We start from the raw sequence: 21,045 nt of genomic DNA, 5'->3' as shown, positions 1-21,045 counted from the left end.
TATGCGTGTGTTTGGTGCTGAATCTGGCAGCAGCAGAGCGTCAGTTCTCCCTCTCTTCCAGCACAGAAAGGTTGAGAAACACAGTTGGCAGTCTGGAGTAAAATGCAGAGGCTGAGTTTCCCCAGGGTGCCTCCTCAGGCACCCCCCCACACACACACACACACACACACAGCCACAGCCACTCCTCTCTCCTCCACACATGCAGTGCAGAGTGCAGTGATCACTCTCAGCCGTCCTCACTTTTTCTCCCTCTGCGCCCCTGATCCATCTTTATGTAGCGTAAACAAAGAAACGCTTCCTCTTCACGTTCAGCGCCTGATCACCACTGTCAACACCTTTCCCTCACACGGGAATAAACATGGGTGAAAACACGCTGCTGTTAATTACATGTGATTTCAAGTGAGAGTTTCTCTCAGTTTAATGTCAGGGTGAGTCCTTAGCAGCCAATCACGGACAGGTGCAGCACTGGACAATCTGAAAGGATGTCTAAGACTGACAGCATCTGAAGATACGGACTGTACCGCTGCTCTGACTCAATGTTGCCCCCTACTGACATAAAATTGATCAAGCTCTTAGAGCAAAAAAACAGCATGACAACAACAGTACAGTAGATGATACAGTCAGCAGTGCATTAAAGAGACAGAAGAGATCCAGTTCATTTCAGATGAAGTGAAGCTTTTTTTTTTTTAGAAAGACAATCTTTATATTTTGATTATTTCCTTCCCATCTCTCCTTTCCTACTGCAGCTTTAACCCATCATGAATAAACAAATACACACAAGACCATGCCTTCATATATTACCTCTGAACAAACAGAAACAGCGCTACAACACGTGTCACATTTAGAAAAGAAGAGACATTTATACAGAAACCCGGACGCAACGTTGACACAGCGGGAGACAAGGTTATGACAAGGTGAGAAAGACGACAGGAGAAGTGCAGATTCAAGATGCAGTGAAGTCTGGCCTTACAGAAATGTTAATCACAGCTGGGGGGGGGGGTCTGCAGGGCTCACAGTGAGAGGGACGGCAGGATGTACTGAGGTATGGCAGACCAGACATCAGGACGGAGGAGGGGAGCAACAAAGCAGCAGAGCTGCTGTGGAAAATGGGACACAGTGGGACAGCGTGAGGTGGCAGCGCAGGACAAAGTGGAACACAGGTGGGCTGTGAGATGTCCGGCCTCAGCTTTGGACACAGATGACAACATCCTCCACGGCCTCTGTGGAGGCGGATACACACCAGAACAGGCCGAGTGCCTCGAGACTGCCCCGGGATAAGAAGCAAGGAAGCACTGTGGAGCTGAAATTTAAAAAAAAAAAAAAAACTGCAGCTCTTTCGAAGAAACTTATTTTCTTCTGCATTAAGCTTTGATACAACTTCTTCTTAAAGGGTTAGTTCACCCAAAAATGACAAAAACATACATATTCTCTCTCTGAAGTCCACTCACTCAGTGGCATGTTGACATGCAGACAGTTTTGGTTTTGGTCACACAGTTAATTGCTTTGTCCCCTTTCCATCCAGTTAGATATACTATATACCAATCTTTAGTGTTACCGGACATGTAGTTACTGTAAATTTACATATTTTATGGTTTTATACAAGCAGGAAATTATGCAATCTGTGCACCTGCAAAGGCAATGAACCTTTTTTCTGGTTTTGCTGGAGCTGTTTTAATTCTTCCATTTCCTTTCTGAGCTCACTAAAAAAAAATCAAGCATTTTTTTAGATGCATTCTGTTTATTTCATCTCATCACTTTTCCAGTGTGAACACACTCAAAGCCTGCCTAGCATTAGCCTGTGGTGTGGAACTGGTCCCTTCTTAGACGTCACAGCGAGGTCTGAGGATGATCCACAATGAAGGGAACTCTTTTCCAAAAAAGACCACTTGCTGTCCTTTTTTTTTTTTTTTTCCTTTTAATGAAACATTTTAACGCATCAAACACCAAAAATGAAATTCCATTCGGCTTCATTGTACTAAGGTGATAGCAGATATCTCAGAGACAGATAAAGTGCTGTAATGTTCAAAAGAAAATGAAACTGAGAACAATTATATTTCATCCACCCTCAGGTATCATTTACCAAGTTAACATGGAAAATATTCTTTGATTCAGCCTCTGGAATGAATAATGTGCTGCTTTTAAAATCTTTAATATATCTGGGCTTTGAGTTGCTCTTTACACAAAACAAGTGATTAAAAAGATGGAACCTTGGGCTCTGGGGAACTGTAATGAGCTTTTTTTCACAGTTTTTGACATTTACGATGGTTACTCAGTAAACGATTTATCGTAGCAGTTCCACACTGAGATCTCCAAAATAAATCTGTCCGCATCGCCAGACACCGCTGGAGCCAACCTCACTATTTTTGTAATTTGGGTGAACTACCCCTTTCTGTTTCTGTCCTGGTCTTCATTGGGATGCTCCCTTTGTCCTGCCGTGATATGACCCGCTGCTCAACGCAGACACACAAACAGATCGATGACACCTAACGTACTATGAATGGTCCCTGATAGTACACATTGTTACCTCAATACACCCCCAAAAACCCCTCAAGTATTCAACATACGCTACATACGGACACACACTCACACTGATATATCTGCCGTACGGTACATACGAGGTATAGTCTTTGTCTAGTCTTCTACTGCATACAGCATGGTAAACAACACTACCACCTCAGCAGTGAAGTCCAAGCACAGGAATGATGGACAGGGGCTTTCAGATGCGCAAACCTTCCACCGTTTGCTCATCAGCACGTGGGAAGCCAAGCGAGGGGGAGAAGAAGCGAAGCAAAGAAAGCCTTCCCACCATCCACGAGCAAAAACAGCAAACAGAAGGTAGACGTTCATCTGACTCGGATTAACGATCACATTGGCGTGAAGTGGCTGACGTGGGACTCTCGGCCTCATCGCTAAAGAGGGCTGCAGAGTTTGAAATGAGGAGGCCGCACATTCGCTTTGCTGCATTCGAGTCTGTCGCAAAAATGAAACGAAGTGCGGTCGACGTCACATTGACAGGTACAAAAACAAAACGGCTGTGATGCGTGTCTTCTCCGCTGCGCACATTAAAAAAATGAAAAACCCAGACATCAAATAAAGCTTTGTAAATTGCACTCTGATGTGGCACGAGTCCCAGCCCCCCCCCCCGCCCCCCCCATCATTTGGGATATTTACATTCAGTAGTTCAGTCCACGATGGAGCAAAGATAGAAAAAGACATGAGGTCTTACAAAGCAGAACTAAATGACATTTCATTTTCGATTACAGAGACGAACAGATACCCGGCTGTGTCTGATGAGCGGTTCTGGCAGTCTTTCTAGTTGTGGAACAGCTGCGAGTTCATCCGGGGTTTGCTGCTCTCGGAGACGTCCACAGTAACAGCTATCGTCTGCCCCTCTTGCCGTGCAGTCAGTCCTGTTACAGTGGACCCTTCCTCTCCGAGCTGTAGTGTTTGTGGTTCTGCTTGACAAAACAGAGAGACCCAGAACCCTCTGCTGCCAGTCTGTGGCCCGGCGTGGGGCCTGGTTCTTGGTCCAAGGAGTTTGGTGGGTTTTGATTGCCTCTCTTAGTCCGGACGGCTGTTAGCGCAATTTGAGCTTGAAGGCGGAGATCTCCATGGGATCCAGGCTGATGGAGGAGTCGTTGGCCAGAGGCGTGCTGGAGTGCATCAGAGTCAGGGACATGGGCTGGAGCAGCTGCAGGTCCAGGTTCTTGAACAGTCCCGACACATTCAGCTGCAGAGAGGCAGAGAAGGGCGTCAGAAACAAACACAGATACAAGTCAGGCTGCAGATACTGTGTAGGGAATTGGAAAGTCTAGCTTAGAGTGGGAAGAAAACAAGAGAAAAGAAGTTTTCAAATCATTTACTGAAGTAGTAAAAACACTTTGAACAATTCTCCAGTAGAGGAAAAACACCTGTCCAACGTCCAAACAGATCGGGGGCAGCACATCATCAGAGTCAGTACTAAATGCTGCCCACTGTACGCTTTGCTGGAGCTATCTTTGGCTATTAGCTGCTTTTAGCTAGTTAGCACAGTTAGCCATGCAGCTAATGGCCCCATTAGCTGACTTGAGTCTGCCCGAAGCGGGAGCACCAGGGAATAGTTGGTGTTCACACCACAGGCAACAGAACCGGCTCAGGAACCAGGACCAATCACAGCCATCGAGGAGGTCAGTTTGATGAAAGGCAAAAAATGGTGCTGAGGTGATTTACTGTCTTCACATTCTGTTGGTAATGTTTCAGACTGAAATTCAGGCCATATCTTACACATCACACAGCTTTAAGAAGTAAAGGTGTATTAGCAACTAAATGTGCTTAAAGTATCAACAGTAAAAGTTCTGATTAAGCCCCTGACAGCGCTGTATTATCATATCATCAGGTTATCGCTGCTGCATTAACAGCTGCACTGTAATGTTAGCCGCTTTATACACTGTCTGAGTCTAATCTGGAATAAGGCGTCCTATTCACAATCATTCCTTCTGGAATGTCGTGGAGTAGAAGGATAGAAAGTAGCCTTGAACAGATACACGTAATTAAAATACTGTACTTATGCACAGTGGCTGAGTTAATGTACTTCAAATGTATTTCACAACCGAACAAATCTGTGCTCATGAAAAAAAGGATTCAGAGTTTAGTAGCAAATACAGCTGGGTTTTTTGTTTTCTTAGCATGTGTGTGCGTGTCTACCCTCACCTGTCCCTGTGTGGTGGTGCAGTTGAATCCCAGGTTCTGAGCCTCCAGGCCACAGTCCAGCGCCAGACGGTGAAGAAGCAAGGCTGTGTACGGCGACGGAGAGTGGGGGTCCTGCTGCTCACACACACACACACACACACACAGAATCAAGTCAAATCAACACACAGAATATCTAAAACCAAAGTTAGCGTGTGTGTGTGTGTGTGTGTGTGTGTGTGTGCGTGTGTGCGTGCGTGCGTTTTGCTGTTTGCTCTTGTCCTGTCACCTGGCTCTGGATGCTGCGCAGGTTGAGCAGGTGGAAGTCGCACGGCAGGATGGACTTGAGAGGGGCGAAGGTTTGCAGAGGAGGGATGCCGCGTCGTTTGGGGAGGACGGGCAGCGCCAAGACCTCGTGGTTCAGGAAGGTGTTGGTCATGTGACTGAGTATCGACGGGAAGCTATTTGTTGCACTGTCCATCATCTGTAGAGGGGGGGCAAAGACAAATTTAAGCCACAGCGTTAAGTGACACCGTTACTATTACAGCATCAGTGAGTCATTAATTTGCTATGACTGCACTACATGAGGAACAGGCTCTAATTACTCTGTTGGAGTACGAGGTACATTTCTAATTCCAGTCCAGACGCAGCACAAATCGATCTACGCTGGGTTTCTTACAGCCACAGCGCTGTGATGTCAATTTGATATTAATGGCATTCTACTGTTTCAAAGATGATCTTTGATGTTTTGTGGTAACTTCATCCAGAGCACCTTCAGCAGTTGCACCACAGAGCTGGATGATAAAACTGCAACCAAGGCCTCGAATTCTCTGCCAATGTGTCTTCATTTACTTGATAAATGGCATCATTTGTTACTTTGAATGGCGCTGTCGTAAAGATGGACCGGCTTGGCATCAGCTATGAGGTGAAGGGAAGCAGGAAAAAAAAAGGAACTGGAGCTACAGCGCAGACTATGATGCGGGCTAACAAGCATCCTCACTGTTGCCACGGCAACATTACCTCTTGAACTCCGTCACTCAACATTTTGGAGAGGAGAGAATGAAACAAGGAGGAGAGTTTGGCGAAGGCGCCATCATGCTGAAGGCAATGAAGCGGACCAAGAAGAGAAGGAAAAGAAAGTTAGAGCGAGGAGAGGACGACAGAGAGGGACAGACGGGGATCTGAAACGTATGAAGAAAGGAGTCAATGAACACAGAGTGAAGGGCGCAGCACTCTTAGATTCCACAGCCCTGCACAGAGCTTATACAGTGTCATTCAGCACCGCACAGATCAGATGTGCTACACGGGAATTTCAAGAGCACTCAGCCAGCCTCCGCACCCGCCTCCGCCGTCATCTTACTGACCTTGTTGCCCGTGGATCTCCTCTCCAGCAGCAGCCGGAAGCGGTTACCCGTCTTCTTGTTGTCCTTCAGGCCCTGACCCAGCCCACGATTATCATCCTGCATCAGCCGCCGGTCCATAATCACTTCAAGCTGGCCTGAGGGAGAGGGAGGAGGAGGAGGAGGAGCGGGGACAGCATTCATACCAAGCCCGAGTACCGAACTTCCAGACATCAGTCAATGAAGACAAACACTATTAGCTGTTCGTCCTTTACGAACGCCGCCATTACTCACAGAGCGATGATAAAAGGATTAGCTCAGTACATTAACGTTAGAGCGTGAGCTGCTTTGCTCTCTGAAAACCTCTTGATGGACAAGAGGGAGAGATGCTCGGTGTGCTTCAATACGACACCGGTCCATAAAAGGCTGGAGGCGGTGACAGGAATAGCTTTCATTAAAATAATGAAATAATGACATTAAATAGAACGTAATGAAATACAGACCACTCTCCAGGCTGCTGACACCCAGAGACTGAGCTGTGTGCAGCGTGAGGCGGTGATGGCTGTCCTGGATGTACGCCTGGCTGGGCATGGGATAGAAGTTGGCCTGCAGGGGGAGCTTTAGGTAGTGGCGACGAGGCTGCATCTACAAGAGGAGATCCGACGCAAGATGTCAAAGACAGAGCGCGAGGAAAGACGGAGATGTGTGTGGATGTGTTCTGACGGCATAGAAAGAAACAGAAGTTAACTCTTCTCTGCTGCAGCGGGTGACGGGACTGACCTGGAAGCCATTGAGATCCGTGTAGAAGACGTCACCACTGTGGATGTCAGTGACCAGTCTCATGGCCAGCTCCTTATTGGTCTGATCTCTGATGTCCACCATGGTGGTCATGTCTATAGACAACCCGTCCACCCCTGAAAATATAAAACCATGAAGAACAAAACTCAGGCTGCACAGATGGGAAGTGACTGGAAAATGTGATCTGCAAATGCACTTGCAAATAGCACTTTGCATGTGCCTGCTTAAAAGTAAAAAATAGGCAGCTGATGGGGAAAAAGTCCCAAATTTAATTATAAAATGCAATTTTGCTGAACTTATTTTCCCTAGTTGTAGTGTACCATCTGGTGCCTTTAACTAAGCATAAAAAGCTTCTGCAAAAAGCCATTTGAACTCATTCCATTGTGCAGTTTTGTGGCTTTATTACCTGGCACATTGTGGATGCGAATGGTCTGCTGGAAGTGCTGGTAGTGTGCCACCACCTCCGAGAAGAGAGGTCCCTCCACGACGCGCACCACCGGGGGCTCTTTCTGGTTGTAGGGCTGAAAGCAGGAAGAGAGAAAGAAGAGTCATGAGCAGAATATGTGCTAAAAAAAAATGACTGAGAGAGAAGTCGAAGGAGCCACCAACAGAATAACTGATTGAGTACAGTGCGGGATTTGAAATCTTACACTGACTTTAAAATCAAGGAAAAGATGAAGCGGCACCCAGTCTGCCTGCCTTCTGCCCCGAGCAACCCAGCATGATACAGCGACACAACACACGAGGGAGAACTATCAAAGCCTTCTGAGAGGCAAGTAAACATCTGAGATACAACAACTGAGAGAATACCTTTGCTTTCCCATCAGGGAGGAAGAGATAAGCTCCACTTTTGTCTTTCGAGGGACGAGTGCCGTAGACCATGAACTGCATCTGAACCTTCACTTCCTGAGGATCATCCTTGCGCTTGATACTCTGCAGAGGAAGAAAAAAAAAACTGAATTAGAAAAAAAGGAGATGAAAGGCTGTTTGAGTAGCAACAAGACATGCCATGTTCACTTTGATCACACAGGCAGGGTTTATAGAGAAATCAAGATCACGGTTTTCTCGCCCCACCAGGAGATCAAAGTTAAAACAGATGAGCGGATCCTGAGTTCTGATGTTAAGTCAACATGAAGTAAGAGTCGATAAAAGGCAAACCTCCAGCAGCCCGGTGGTTCCGGAGAAGCCCAGTGTGAGAGACTGACTGCTGATGTAGAAGGTCTGAGGGTCGGACTGCTGCGAGCGGACCGGAAGCGGGTCCACGGCACGGGCGGTGGCGCCCCGGCCGGACAGCCTGAGCAGGGTGTCAGAGCGCAGCGTCATGGGCGAGTCTTGAGAGTCGTAGAGATGGAACACGGCCAGACCCAGCGGCGGGAGGCGAACCATGAACGTCGCCTGGACGGAGGGCGGAGGAATGGTTGGATGTGGACAAACACAGAAAGCTGCTGGCTTCAGTCTTTGTTAATGTGGATGCTGCTGTTGACCATTAAAAGCTAAAAGCATTCACACATTAGCAACAGTGCTGTAATTACAACGCAATGAGGGATGATGTTAATGGGGCCGTTTTCTCAGTTACACTTAAACTCATTACTTTCTGTGGGTGGAGAGTGTTTCACTTGGCTGCAGTGAATCCACCTGCACAGTGGTGCCGAAGCAAATGTTGTTTTTTTTTTGTTGTAGCCCAGCAGATTCATCCCTAGTCCACATGTATTCAGGCATTTGTCAAAATGTACCAGTAAATGCTTTTTTTCAGGCTTCTGATTGGCCAGCATGGCTTTGGGGTTAGGGTTATATCGCCATCTGTTGGTCTCACATGATCTTGACAGTGGTTCAACTGTGTTTGTGCATTTTAATATGGACTTTTATTTTTTATTTTTTTGGGAACAAAGGAGAAAACCCACATTTCATAAAATACCAGTATACATGTGGGCTCGGCACCTATATACAGTCTGAGCTGCTTCAGTGGGTTTAGTGCTAGCTTGCATGTAAACATCAAAGGACAGAGAAACCGGACAGCTCTGACGCCTTTTTGTTCCAAATTCTGTTCTGTTTTGTGAGCTTTTAATTTTATTCATATATTATGCCTCATACATTCTCTTGGCAAACACTTTTCTCTAAAGCAATTTCACCCACCCACACGCACGTGCACGGGCGCACGCACACACACACACACACACAGGAATTTGGTCTTTAGTATCTGGCTCAAGGACTCTTTGCGTTTGGACATCAGGAGTCGGGGGTCAAACCACCAGCGTCATGACTCCAACTCTGAGTCAACAGTTTGTGTCCTGAAGAGGGAAACGTGCAGCGAACTCACTCCTTTCTAACTCCTCATCCTCTGATTTTTTTTTTTTTTTTTTTTTACATTTTCAAACTTGCAGCCTTCAGCCCCGACAGACGCTGACTCAAGCGACATCACTTGAGGCAATTTATCAGACTCTGCACAGCTCCCTCTGGAGCCACAAGGCTTCATCCAACTTTTTAAATATATGCAGTAATACTCCCCAAGAACGTTTCAAGTTTGTTTTTCTCCAAGTTGAGCTCGTAACTATACTGACTTTGTGCTGGGCTGTGAGCGCTGTCAGAACGCTTTAAGAGCACAGCAGCTCTCTGACTGAACAGATCCAGTGCAGACTCTGCTGTGCAGACACTAATGAATTTAGTCTCTTACCTCAAACACCTCTGCACTCATTTGACTGGCAGAGCTCCACTGAGCACTCAGCTGCACCGGGAGGGTCTGTCCATCCTCAGTCAGAACCCGCACCCTCACCGTGTTGACCAACACCGTCACCACGCACAGCCGCTCCTGCTCGATGGGGTTGAACAAAACCAGGTACCTGGCAGAGGGAAGGAAAAAGCAATCAGAAGCACAGGACGGTGGAGGGGGGAGTGGGGTGGGGGGGGGGGCAGAGGAGATGTAAAGAGCGAGAGGATGCTGATAATACCTCGGCCCTGCTGGGTCCAGCTCGATTAGAGTGCGCTGAGGCAGAGAGTCTTGAGTAGCACGTCTGTCGTCCTTCAAAATGAAAAACATAACAAGGAAAACACAATAAATACTTACACAGGGAACAAAACATGCAGGCTTTTCAAACAATTACAGAGCGGCAGTACTGTCCCTCCTTGCCTCCTCTTACCGTCTCCAGGAAGGGCTCCGTTTGATAAAAACGATAAAACTCTTTGTTCTTCATCACGAGGAAATGAGCAGCATTGATGATTACTCTCTTCAGACCGATGAGTGAACGCAGTAATCTGGGGAGGAGGAGGGAGAATCAATGGCTCGCTGCAGCAGTCACAGCACACGCCTTGTTATTTCACTTCAAAGTATTGAACGTGTTGGTATGAAATAGCCACAGTGAGAGGAGGTTCAGCTCTTCTATTTCATGTAAATACTATTTTTTTTTTTTTAAATTCAATCTATCCAATCCACACCGTCATTTCTTCCTAAACCCTCAGATTCTCACTTGGTGCCGTAGTCGATGACAACATTCTCCTTCGCGGTGCCGGTGATGGCATCATGATGCTGGAAGAGGCCAACAGACCGCCTCGCGTCCACCAGCAGGGCATAATCTGAGACCGGGTAGCGGCCTTCCATGCCAGCATGCCGAGCGTTCGCAACCGCCAGGCTGTAGAGGATCTCTGCCCCCCTGGAAGTAGATTAACAGAGAGCAGCTTCGTTAGCTAGCCGAAGGTGGGTTCAAGTTATACGTATCGAAAAATGTCCTTTCAGCATTCTTATTTCATTCTTAAACTTTGAGACATTACATATGATTAAAAATCAGGTTATTTGCTATGTTCCAGCAAACAGCTCTGAAATCTCCCTCATATGGATACACTCTGTAATGTAAAAGGATGCATGTCAAGAAGGACGAGCAAATGATCCCATTCTGCTTTATTTACGTTTTACACAGCGGACTCGAGGTTGTAGAACTCACTCACATCAACAGCTACAGTATCATTAATACCCTGCAGATTGAGGGTGTAAGGCATCAGTGAGTTGCGATTAAATCTGCCCTACCTGAGGTGTGACTCCATTACACGGTCCAGGCTCTTGTAAAAGGGCCGAGAGGTGAAATAGCCAGTCCAGTAGTGGTCTTCACGGTCTGCGTAGGCAAAGAAATCTCCACTCAGCACCGGGTAGTCCGGCGGTCTGGATCCCTGGGCCACTCCATGCGCTTTGAATACGGCGTTGAAGTAGTCTGTGAGAGTCCCAAACTGAGCCTGGAGGAGCCAGACAGACGACACGAAACACAGCTCAACAGAAGAGAAAAGGAGAAGTTCTCATTATTATGCATGCGCCTTTCATCTTACATGGCGTCTCCTGAACCAAACATCGAGCCGCGACAGATTCTTTGTTCTGTCAGCAAGTTAAAACGCCGCTGCATGATTCATTATCACAAGAAAGGTTGTACACGGAGATAGTTGGAACACGGCGCACTGAGAAGCGCAAAAACAATGAAAGAGGCGACGCCGTTTGTGACAGTTGACAAAATTATTCTCTCACTTGCACGTGCAACTCTGGATGAGAATTCATGTAGTCAAACAGCTTCTGGTAGTTGATGTACTGCTGATCCCACTCCAGAGCCTTGTCGTAGCGGAAGTCATCTCCCAGAGGGACGAGAAGTACCTTGCTGCGGTACAGTTTGGACTTCTTACGGTACTGATCCAGGAGCAGGTGTGCCCTGATTGAGAGAGAGGAAGAGAGGGAGGGGAGGAATAACTGAGAGGACACATTTCTTGGCATCCAAACTGGCCGGCTTTGCGTACGCCAGTTTTGGAGGAAATCACTACGACCTTGGAAAGAGCAGGACCAAATTAAGCCTGGGGGTATTTTCCATTAGCCACTGAAATATGTCCTCTGGAAAATTCTTTAGGTCCTCTTATGGCAGCTTAACGAGACTGCAAGACTATCTGCAGTCTATGTCAGTTCATCCACCTTCGCTGGCTGCTGTCATTGGCACGAGTTCAAGTTTAGTTTATTTGTACAGATAACGGAGTTTTAACAGCAGCGACCAAACTGCTGTGCATGAGTCTGTGTCACTGGAACCAAATTTTGCTTGCATAAACATGTCACAAACAACTATGTTTAATTAGGATCCCTGAACTTTGGTTATTCAATACTAGACTAAGAGACATACTGAGCAGGACATTTTACAGTTGAACCATAACTCTGTCAGGCGGTGGACAAACTATGTGATGGAAACCCTGTTTTTAAATGACCTCATACATTTTTTTTTGCATGTCTGTGCTGACATTTCTTGCTATTTAATCAGCCAAAATATACACTGCAGCTGTAACTAACAATCATTTCATTATCAACCAATTCTAAATTGATGTCTGATGTCTTCAAATGTCTCATCACATCATTATAACATCACATAAGACAAATAAAACCAGCAATTCTTCCCCTCTCAGAAGCTGGGACGACAGAATATTTGGCACTTTTACTTGATGAGTGACTTAAAAGATAATCAAAATAGTGGCAGATTAACTTTGTGACAATCGATTTATAAGCTCTAACTTACACCAACACGGACATATCTGCGATAATCAAATTTCAGCCCAGCCGACAGATTAGTCCAGCTCTAATACTACAACATGTTCTCTCGGAGAAAGTCAGGAAAGACCTTCAGCAGTCACCCCCACATGTCTCACCTCTCTGCTACATTGGCCTCCACCACAGTTTTTGGTGGCACCTTCCAGGGACAGTTTATCCGACCACCTGGTAACCGCTTGAAATCGAACTGGCAGCAGATCTTCGGGTCGGGCCCACAGGTGTGAGGCACGTCGTAGCTGTAGAATGGCATCATGTGGCAGAAGATGTCTGTGCTCGAGCCAGAGTCTGTCGAGGCAGCAAAGCAACAATAAAAACATGGGCTTAGGAGCAGGGACGCAAAATCCCAGGAATATTCAAGGTGGAATCTTTCAAATAGAACACTTCAAACAGAAAGAGATGCTGAAAAATTATCTGTAAGTGTGTCAGAAGAGTGCAGAAACAACAATTCAATTAACCAAAACATGCCATAAGACCCAGCACTGCTTTTTTATGAGCATGCCCCCCCCCAAAGAAGTTCCTAAAATGGAACATTTTTATATTGCAATGTGCAAAATTTTCCAAAATTCCCAGCTTAATTTTTCTTGGAAATTTACCCGAAATGTACAGACCCATTGCAACCCTACTCAAGAGACATCTATTGTAGACAACTGGCTTTGAAGAGCAGAATGAAACAGACCAATATAGCATGTTCTGCTCTGACTAAGGACGGTATTTGTGATCATAGACAGACAAAATGTGTTGCTGACTTAAGTTCACACCCACAGTGTTCTCTGCAGACTGTCAGAAGTCATTGTGGATGAAGAAGCAAAAAGTAAATGACAACACTGCATCACAGAATGAATCTCCAAAAGAGCCATCACAAATCAAACAGTGTAATATCAGAGGATTTTTCCCATTAGGAACAAATGGACAGTAAATCTTTAGCAGATGTCCAGTTCATTAAGAAATAATAATGAAGATTGGTCCTCTGAGGCTATAACGCACCATGACAAGTGGCATGACTCACTCTGCAATGAGCTTAACAAAGACGAGCACATGAATCAGACAACATCGTTTGGCCCTGGTCCACTCACCCCAGGCCTGCCTCCACATAAACTCCAGGCTGCGCGTGGAGGCAAAGTGTTTTTTGATGGAGTAGTGGACCCTCTGGATGAGCATGCTGGTCAGGTTGGCCCGCTTCAGCAGATAGGGCATCGTGGCACTGTGACCAAAAGGGTCTACCGCCCACCCACTGCGGGGAGTTATACCTATGACAGCAAGCAGGAAGCAAGCAGTTCAGGTTTATGCTCAGAGAGAGGAAGGGGTGCATCTTTTAGAAAATCATTCTCCTCAGCAGGGAGCACTGAAAGTAGCACAAAGTACTTTATCACCCACTGAGTGAGAGGCCACAGCTGCTGCATGTGGGATGACAAGCTCAGATTTTACCATCAACAACTGAGAGAGCCAGTATCATTTCAACTTCAGACATAGATGTAGTGAAAAGAACTGGAGTGAAGGCAAAAGTCCTGAGACTTCATGGAGAGAAGAGAGCGTCTTAAACATTTTATCATCATTTGACTGAAAAGGCTGGAGAAAGGAGTCATTTGTGATTGGTGAAGTACCTAGATTCCTCTCCAGCCACTGATGTCCTTCAATGAGCTGGTCTATCATGGCAAAGTAGTGAACATTGGCTTCATCCGTCATCACCCAGCCTCCTGTCACAATCTCCAGCTGCCCTCCAAGGATCAGCCTGTTGAACAGAGAGGATTAGGAAAGCAAGGTGAGGATAATCCACCCCTACAGAGGGAGAGTCACATTAACCAGATAACAAGCTATTTTTAGAGAAACCACAATCTGCCAGCAGATACGATCTATTGTGTAAAACACCGCACTTAAGGCCAGTAGGCATCAAAGAAATCTCGACAAATTCTCCGACTTATGTGGGGAAATTCAACTAAGCCGTGACTCACTTGCGCATAGCATCCTGCTTGTGTATGTCTGCAGTCTCCCACCATTTGGAGAAGAATGAAATCTCAGACCAGATGAACTTCCTGCGAGGATCCTCGGCCAGCTTCACCACCATGTTGTTTAAAATGTGCTGCGTCTGGTCTGTGAAGTACTTGTCAAAAGTCTTGATCCAACCTAACAAGACAAGGAGTTAAATATGTGCAATCTGTAAAACAGTTGGCAAACAGACTGTCCACTACAAATTGGACTGTCTCTGAAACAATACACCTCTGTACAGCCTCCCCCCCTCCCATTTATCCAGCCGCCTGACACAAAGCCAAGAAGCCCGGCCAGGTAAGAGACTCAACTCTGTGGAAGAAGTGCTGCAACGGATCAAAAAATAAAACTCATATTTTATTCAAGCAGAGCTGTTCCCCTCAGAAAGCTATTTAGCAGAGTGGTTTCAAAGAAAGTGACTAAAAAGCATCTTCTATGCACTTTGCAGTGTGCAACAGTGTAGAATAGCACAGCCCAGAAATGTCCTGTCAAATATTTAGCTCACATATTGTAGACTAATATGTTTCATCGAGATCAAAGTTCCACATAATCCTGCAGTTCAGTCAGAAGCGATGACACTGAAGTGGCGATAGCAGAGTGAAGTACAGCTCACAGACAGTTGTGGGGGACAGGACTATTTACTGGAGTCTCTTTCAGGCTGTGTTACTCACTGTTTGACCTGCTTACCTGTAGTTCACCGAAACCTTTAAAATCCCTTCTTTGCATTTAAGGAAATGAGCCGATTACCAGTGAACCTGCTTTCATGCGTCTTCAGTGTGAGCTGACAATATGACTTCTGGCTGCAAAGCCCTCCTACCATCTAGAAGCCCCTGACACTGACTGCTGCATAAATGATTGCTGAAGAAAACTTTGCAGCAGAGTTTAATCAAATGCAGCTCCAAATGAAGCCTCTTTCCTATTGTTGATGGACAAAATTTGCAGGTCTCTGCAGCCTGTCCACATATCAATAACTGTCAAGTTAGCAAGCATGCGGCAGGCTGGTAAACAAGTTTAATGGAAATGTCAGTCCAGAATAAAATCTCAGTCAATCCGACCTATAAATAGCTCAACTTTCCGTTGCCAATATCTTTGTAATTCCATTGTTTGTGGCTAAGCCGTCAATCATGTCAGCATTATGCTAATAATAAGCAGGACAAATGAGTCAAATTTTGAATGATTTCCGTGTCCCCATCACGAGCTCCTGCTCAGGTAAGGCCTCACGGCTGCTCGTCTGCAGACAACATGTCATTTTTAAGCTGCTTTCAGCTGAGTCTCAATTTGCAGTTTGATCGGACGGACTTTTAAACTCGCACAGAGAAATGTACAACTTTTAACAAAGCTTTGCTGCGTGTGTGTTATGCCCACTCAATTCACCTGGATCATTGTGGGAGTGGGGGACCACAAACACTTGCAGTGGTTCATTGTCCCACTCGTCTGGGTCAAAAGTAATGTCGAAGCCCTGTTTCCACACGCCGCCATCAGGGTTGTCAAACTTGAGGAGGGAGTATACGTCCAGCATCTAAGATGAAACATCAACTCGTCATTTGCTCACCAGACACAAAAATCAATTAGCTACTTAGCATTTAATCTAAGAGAACAACGACCAGCAGTACAGTAAGCTCACCTGAACATCTGCTTGACCACGGCTGCCTGCAGCAAACTGGCAATCCTGGGGCTTGACGGTGAGGAAAGTGGGGCGGCCGTCAAAGGGCAGGACCCAGGAACCATTGGCACTTCTGAATGGCAGGTGGCCGCTGGGAGACACAGCTCCTGTGTCTGTGAGCTCCATCACAGAGTCCTTTATGTGGCTGATGATTTGGTGGTTTTCTTCCAGAAGCTGCTCCAGCTGCTCTATCCGGTTCTGCAGAACTGAGATTTGGCTCTAAAACGCACACAGAAATAATAAATCACACAGCTGTACAGCATCACAAAACATCTGTTAACCAAGCCCACATTCTTCTTCTCTGTTACTGCGAACAGACTTTAGTTTGAAGACTGAGAAATTAGATGACCTGTGATGAAAAATCTTCTGATTCAGCCAAGGTAACAAATAGTGGTATGAGATCAATCGGCCTTAAAAACATCAACACAACAATAGCTACGTGATGGACGGGTCTATTTACACTTCAATATTCAAAAATAAAGAATACATATGAAGCATTGTGTTACAGCATGTAAGAAATCTAACTAATGTTATCAGCAATTGGGCAAATCTCTATGTTCATTTGTGCTTTCATTAAACTTCTGATGCATCCCGACAAAACATGCAAAAAGATGAGCAACAAAAATAACTGCAGAGAGGGGTCACACGTCACACCGTATGCACCACCACCACAGCAATGATTCTTACCCGTGGAAAGTTCCCGCCATTCTGTCGCCTTGCAGGGTCATGTTGGACTCGATCCAACATCAGATACAGTGAGAATACAGCCACACAGAATATGGCCCCTCCACACACTGTCACCTGCTTCCTCAGCTTCATCTTCCTCTGGAGCGGTCTTCTTTCTGGGGGCTGGAATTTTTTAAATGACCTTGACTGTGGTGTTTTGTCCGGCACAGAGGAAAAAAGAAGTCCTTGAAAACTTGGATGCAATCCCTCGCAGTGCAGGGAAAATGAAAGTAACCAGCTACACCAGTATTGACGGTTCAGTTACACTCCTGCGATGCCTCCAGCCTCCACTCACCATACTGGAGGGCTACAGCAGTGGTAGCAGTGGACAAGGGTACTAAATCAGCAATAGCTGGCAAGCCGTCTGTCAGCTTTGGCCAAACCACAGCCACCGGTGGGCTCCTTCAAAGTAGCCCTTGTGTTCAACCATCCAAAACGATGAGACTGCAGGAAAAGAAAAAAAAAAAAAAAAAAAAAAAAGCAAGCGCCACACAGAAGGGGCTCAAACAGGGACCCTAGTGTCCCTTCAGCATGATCTGTGTCGCTGTGGGCCTGCTCTCCTGGTCCAGTCCCCACTCCCACGGCACAGTCTAATCGTCCAGTACAGCCCTTTTGCTTAGTTGGCCTCCAGTGCCATAACAGTTTGCACACGAGGCTGCGACGGTGCAAAGAATTGGGCTGAGAAAAAAAGACCAACTTGGCTTAGAGCAGCAACTTTTGAAGCAAGCCTCAACTCTGCCCGAAGCAGCTCCAGGAATTAAAATGAGACAAATGTCATTCTTCTCTCAGCAGCATAGTGACAGCATATCTACTGTGGCAGCATGGGCAGCGCGTCTGTCCTTCATCACAAGCAGCAAGAAATCACATCAGAGGGTCTTCTTCAGCTGTTAGGAAAGGTTTTGATTAATGGAGCATGCAAAAATATGTATTCAGCCTTCCAGACATGGACCGTCACTGACAAGAAGCACAAGTGAAAGGAAGTATGTGGGAGAATGAGAGATCTTTTCTTTGCTTTTTTTGAGCGCAGTGGCCTGTGTTTCCTCACAGCACTAATAGGTGTTCCTGTTTCCCCTCTGTGCGTAAATCCAACACCACCATAATCCGCTCACTTCTCAGGCTGGGACTCTCTTTGCATTACACAGTGTTGGGATATTATCCTGGCACTTACATCTGCTCAGCCTGAAAAATAGCCTCGCTGTCAATAGGAAGACTATTATTTCTCAGACCTTCTGGACGAGATGAATATATATCCAACAAGAAAGGCTTTGTTAGTCGGGATGCCTGACAGAGATAATGATTACAGTTCTGCATTTATGGGACAGACTGTGAATGCACCACAGAGTCCAAGCTGCTCACATGATGGCATGTTAGCATCAACGAAAACATTCCTCAGTGTTCATAATCTCTTATGCGAGCTACCCGATCCCCGTGAGCAGTATTCTTCGACTCGGGAGTGGCACCTCTGATAAGTTTATTTATTTTTAACTTGGGTGACTTTTGGTCAGATATCGCTGGGCAGCTAGCCAGGCAACACCGCGTTGCTTCAAACTTAAAAGCACTAAAATACCTGCATTTGGACATTATCCTGTGTAAGCTCAAATACAGTCAGCTAGTTCATACGTGTAGCTCGTCAAGCCATGAGTTACATTAACGCACTACATCGAAGTTTAATAATCTCGGTTAGTTTAATATTAACTAGATATCACGAATATGCAGCTAAACAAGCTAACGCTAGCTACCAGATGTTCCGTTAATAAGTTAACCACATCAACTCGACAGGTTTGCGTGCTAGCTTCTGGAGTCGGACAACGTTACTATAAGGATTGTCTTTTACTGATAAATCCAGGTGGATGACAGTCACAGCTGTCTTTCTGCATCCGTGGAAAGCCTGAGCTGCAGGGCATATTTACTGTACGTCTAACGTTACAGACGATAGCAAGTATTGTCTTGATAAGATTAAGACAATACGTGACCTGGCTAACGTTCACCGTCCACTTTCCATCTAAACACCAGCTAACATTCAGTTACGACCTCGGCCCCCTGTCTCTTAGTGAACAAAATGAAAAAAATCTGACGTTACCCATCAAAGGAGAGTAATCCGGAAGAGTGCAGAGCCGAGCAGTGTGCGTGCTTTTAGCTTCAGGCTGACAGATTACCAACTGAACCTGCTAGCTTAGCAGCTAGCACCACTGAGCTGCAGCAAAGGCTTATGGGAAGACAGGAGCTGCGCATCAGTCGATGATTGGCCAACAGCTTCAGCGGATTGTAAAATAAATGCACCAACCTTCAATTCTACACTATTGTTGAATAATTATTGTATGAATGTAACGATTTAACGCACAGGGTGATTGCAATCAGTCAGAGTATCCTGCTTGTTTTGAATTCTGAAACAGATAACAACATGATTACAAATGCACAGTGCATGCAAGAATATAATCATTTAGAGGACAGTAAACAAACACTTATGATCACTCGAGACATGTACTGTACGTACACACTTTATAAAACTCAGCCCATTTAAAACACTTTGTCACTTATACTGACCTTGTGTCTAACATAACCCAGTTACCAAAAATAGTTATTGCTAGTTTATTATTGTAGTATTTAGAACAATCCACTCAGCAGTTCAGAGGCAGAATAGTGTCATAGAGTAATGATACATATTACTGTTAATGCAAGGGCTATGAATCTTTAAAAGAAAAAAAAAAAAAAAGAAGCCCTGAACTGAATTTACAATGGGGTTTGTAAATCATCCTGACTAACTGGTACAGCGTGTTTGGAAAGACACTCTAAAAACTTAAAAATATTGTATGTGGGTGGCTGTTTTTGTTTCCAGTGCAGAATTATCCGTCTATGAGTGAGAAGAATCACATGGCCCATTACTGCGTGGGATGTACCTGTGATAGTAGGTCACAACTGCATCTGGTTTGATCATCTGCTTTGTTACACCAGACAGAGTCTAAAATACACAAATACAAAAATTAGATAACCTGGGCCATAAACAAGCATTTGTCCTTGGAAGGCAAGTACTTCTTTCTTGTTACTAGGAGAAAAGCAGGAAAGCCACATGCTGTAGTAAGTCATTTGCAGGTTTTGCTACCCTAAAAAAAAAACTGATATATACAAGCTCTGCTAACAAGTCTACATTTTCTCAAAAAAACAAACTAATATGCCTTTTGAAGTAAAGAACTTTCTTATTAATATATATTTATACACAATATATACGTGTGTGTGTGTGTGTGTGTGTATATATATATATAATAGAATATTTCTCAACCCTTGTGCACTGAGTGGGCTATTGCAATGGCAGCTTTTGAGAGGCAAAAAATAATGTTTTAATTTAATTTTTGAGGAAAAATGTGGATAACAATTTCTGCAATCCAATGAACTGTATACTGAATATGTCCAAATGAGAGTGGGATAATACCTTGTTTAAACCACAATGGAGGTCAATTACTGTATGTATCTCTTAGGCACCACTAACTTTCCCATCCTAGATACGGAGCTTTAAAAAATGGATGTAGTGTGTGCTTTTTGAGGCTCATGTAAAGTCACTACACCACATAGGGACTACTGTGACCCCTGGACTGGCTAGCTTCCTGTTTGAGCCATATGCCTTCAGACAGAGGGGCTCAAGCAGAGCTGCGTATATCATCACCGGGAAGCTGAATACCAGCCTGACCACAAGTGAACTCCATTGTGCAGGTAAACGACACCTGAGAAGCCCAGTGAGGAACGTGGAATAATCCCTTGCTGGTGAGTTGTGTTCTTTTAATGGATCACTCAGAAACTCTATGTGTTTATGGAAACAGGAACTTCGCTGACACTTCAATAATTAATAGTGTGGGCTATGACAGGAACAGATGGTGTTGTTTTGGTTTCGGCTCTAACCAGCAGAGACTGTTAACCTTTCGTGGGATCCACAAAACTATTCAAAATGTGTTATTTCTAGACTTAAAAATAGGTTTAGCACCAAAAAGTACACCAGCAACAATAGAATTCTTTTCTGAAAGTATAATCCCTCACACTACAAAGATGAGGAACAAATGTTTGCACAGCTGGTTTTGATTTTGATTACAGAGTGAGGCTCTTCTCTTTAGAGTCCCTGGTGCTGTCACTGAGCCTCGTGGATCGCCTGTGGATCTGGTATGTATGAGATCTCACAACAAGCCCAGGCCTTAGGAAAGATACACCAACTGCCCGTGCTAGATATTCTTTTAAAGTCACAAAGCTGCCCTGGTAATATGAGAGCCTTAATGGGGGCACCTGAGCGCAAAGTCCTGAGGGAACCACCTTGTCTCCACAGCAACAGAGGA

The 21,045-nt window shown here is 45.3% G+C and overlaps 1 protein-coding gene across 2 annotated transcripts; it reads right to left on the bottom strand.

Annotated features, from left to right (window-relative positions):
- Window positions 1-1,895: 1,895 nt before the first annotated feature.
- On the bottom strand, window positions 1,896-18,924 carry man2a2 (mannosidase, alpha, class 2A, member 2). 2 transcript variants are annotated; one of them, XM_076734100.1, is made up of 24 exons: window positions 18,810-18,924; window positions 16,691-17,613; window positions 15,965-16,222; window positions 15,715-15,859; window positions 14,307-14,478; window positions 13,959-14,086; window positions 13,431-13,604; window positions 12,456-12,642; window positions 11,305-11,482; window positions 10,819-11,021; window positions 10,265-10,447; window positions 9,938-10,052; window positions 9,749-9,819; window positions 9,475-9,640; window positions 7,962-8,198; window positions 7,614-7,736; window positions 7,210-7,324; window positions 6,786-6,919; window positions 6,509-6,650; window positions 6,030-6,163; window positions 5,686-5,763; window positions 4,955-5,149; window positions 4,690-4,803; window positions 1,896-3,730 (listed from the first exon to the last, which is right to left on the bottom strand). In XM_076734100.1, exons 2-24 carry the CDS (start codon window positions 16,820-16,822, stop codon window positions 3,578-3,580), a joined length of 3,537 nt encoding a protein of 1,178 aa, XP_076590215.1. In that variant the 5' UTR covers window positions 16,823-17,613; window positions 18,810-18,924; the 3' UTR covers window positions 1,896-3,577. The 2 variants fall into 2 exon arrangements, with proteins under 2 accessions (XP_076590215.1, XP_076590216.1); XM_076734101.1 differs by lacking the exon at window positions 5,686-5,763.
- Window positions 18,925-21,045: the final 2,121 nt, after the last annotated feature.

The sequence above is a fragment of the Chaetodon auriga genome, chromosome 6, assembly GCF_051107435.1.
Source record: "Chaetodon auriga isolate fChaAug3 chromosome 6, fChaAug3.hap1, whole genome shotgun sequence".
Taxonomy (NCBI): domain Eukaryota; kingdom Metazoa; phylum Chordata; class Actinopteri; order Chaetodontiformes; family Chaetodontidae; genus Chaetodon; species Chaetodon auriga.
This window is presented reverse-complemented; position numbering and strand designations above follow the sequence as displayed.

Coding starts and splice junctions, on each gene's coding strand:
- man2a2 (XM_076734100.1), bottom strand. CDS start 16,822: ATGAAGCTGAGGAAGCAGGTGACAGTGTGTGGAGGGGCCATATTCTGT. Junction 13,605..13,958: donor GTGGCTGGAGAGGAATCTAG/GTACTTCACCAA, acceptor TTGCTGTCATAG/GTATAACTCCCCGCAGTGGG. Junction 6,920..7,209: donor TCGCATCCACAATGTGCCAG/GTAATAAAGCCA, acceptor TTATATTTTCAG/GGGTGGACGGGTTGTCTATA.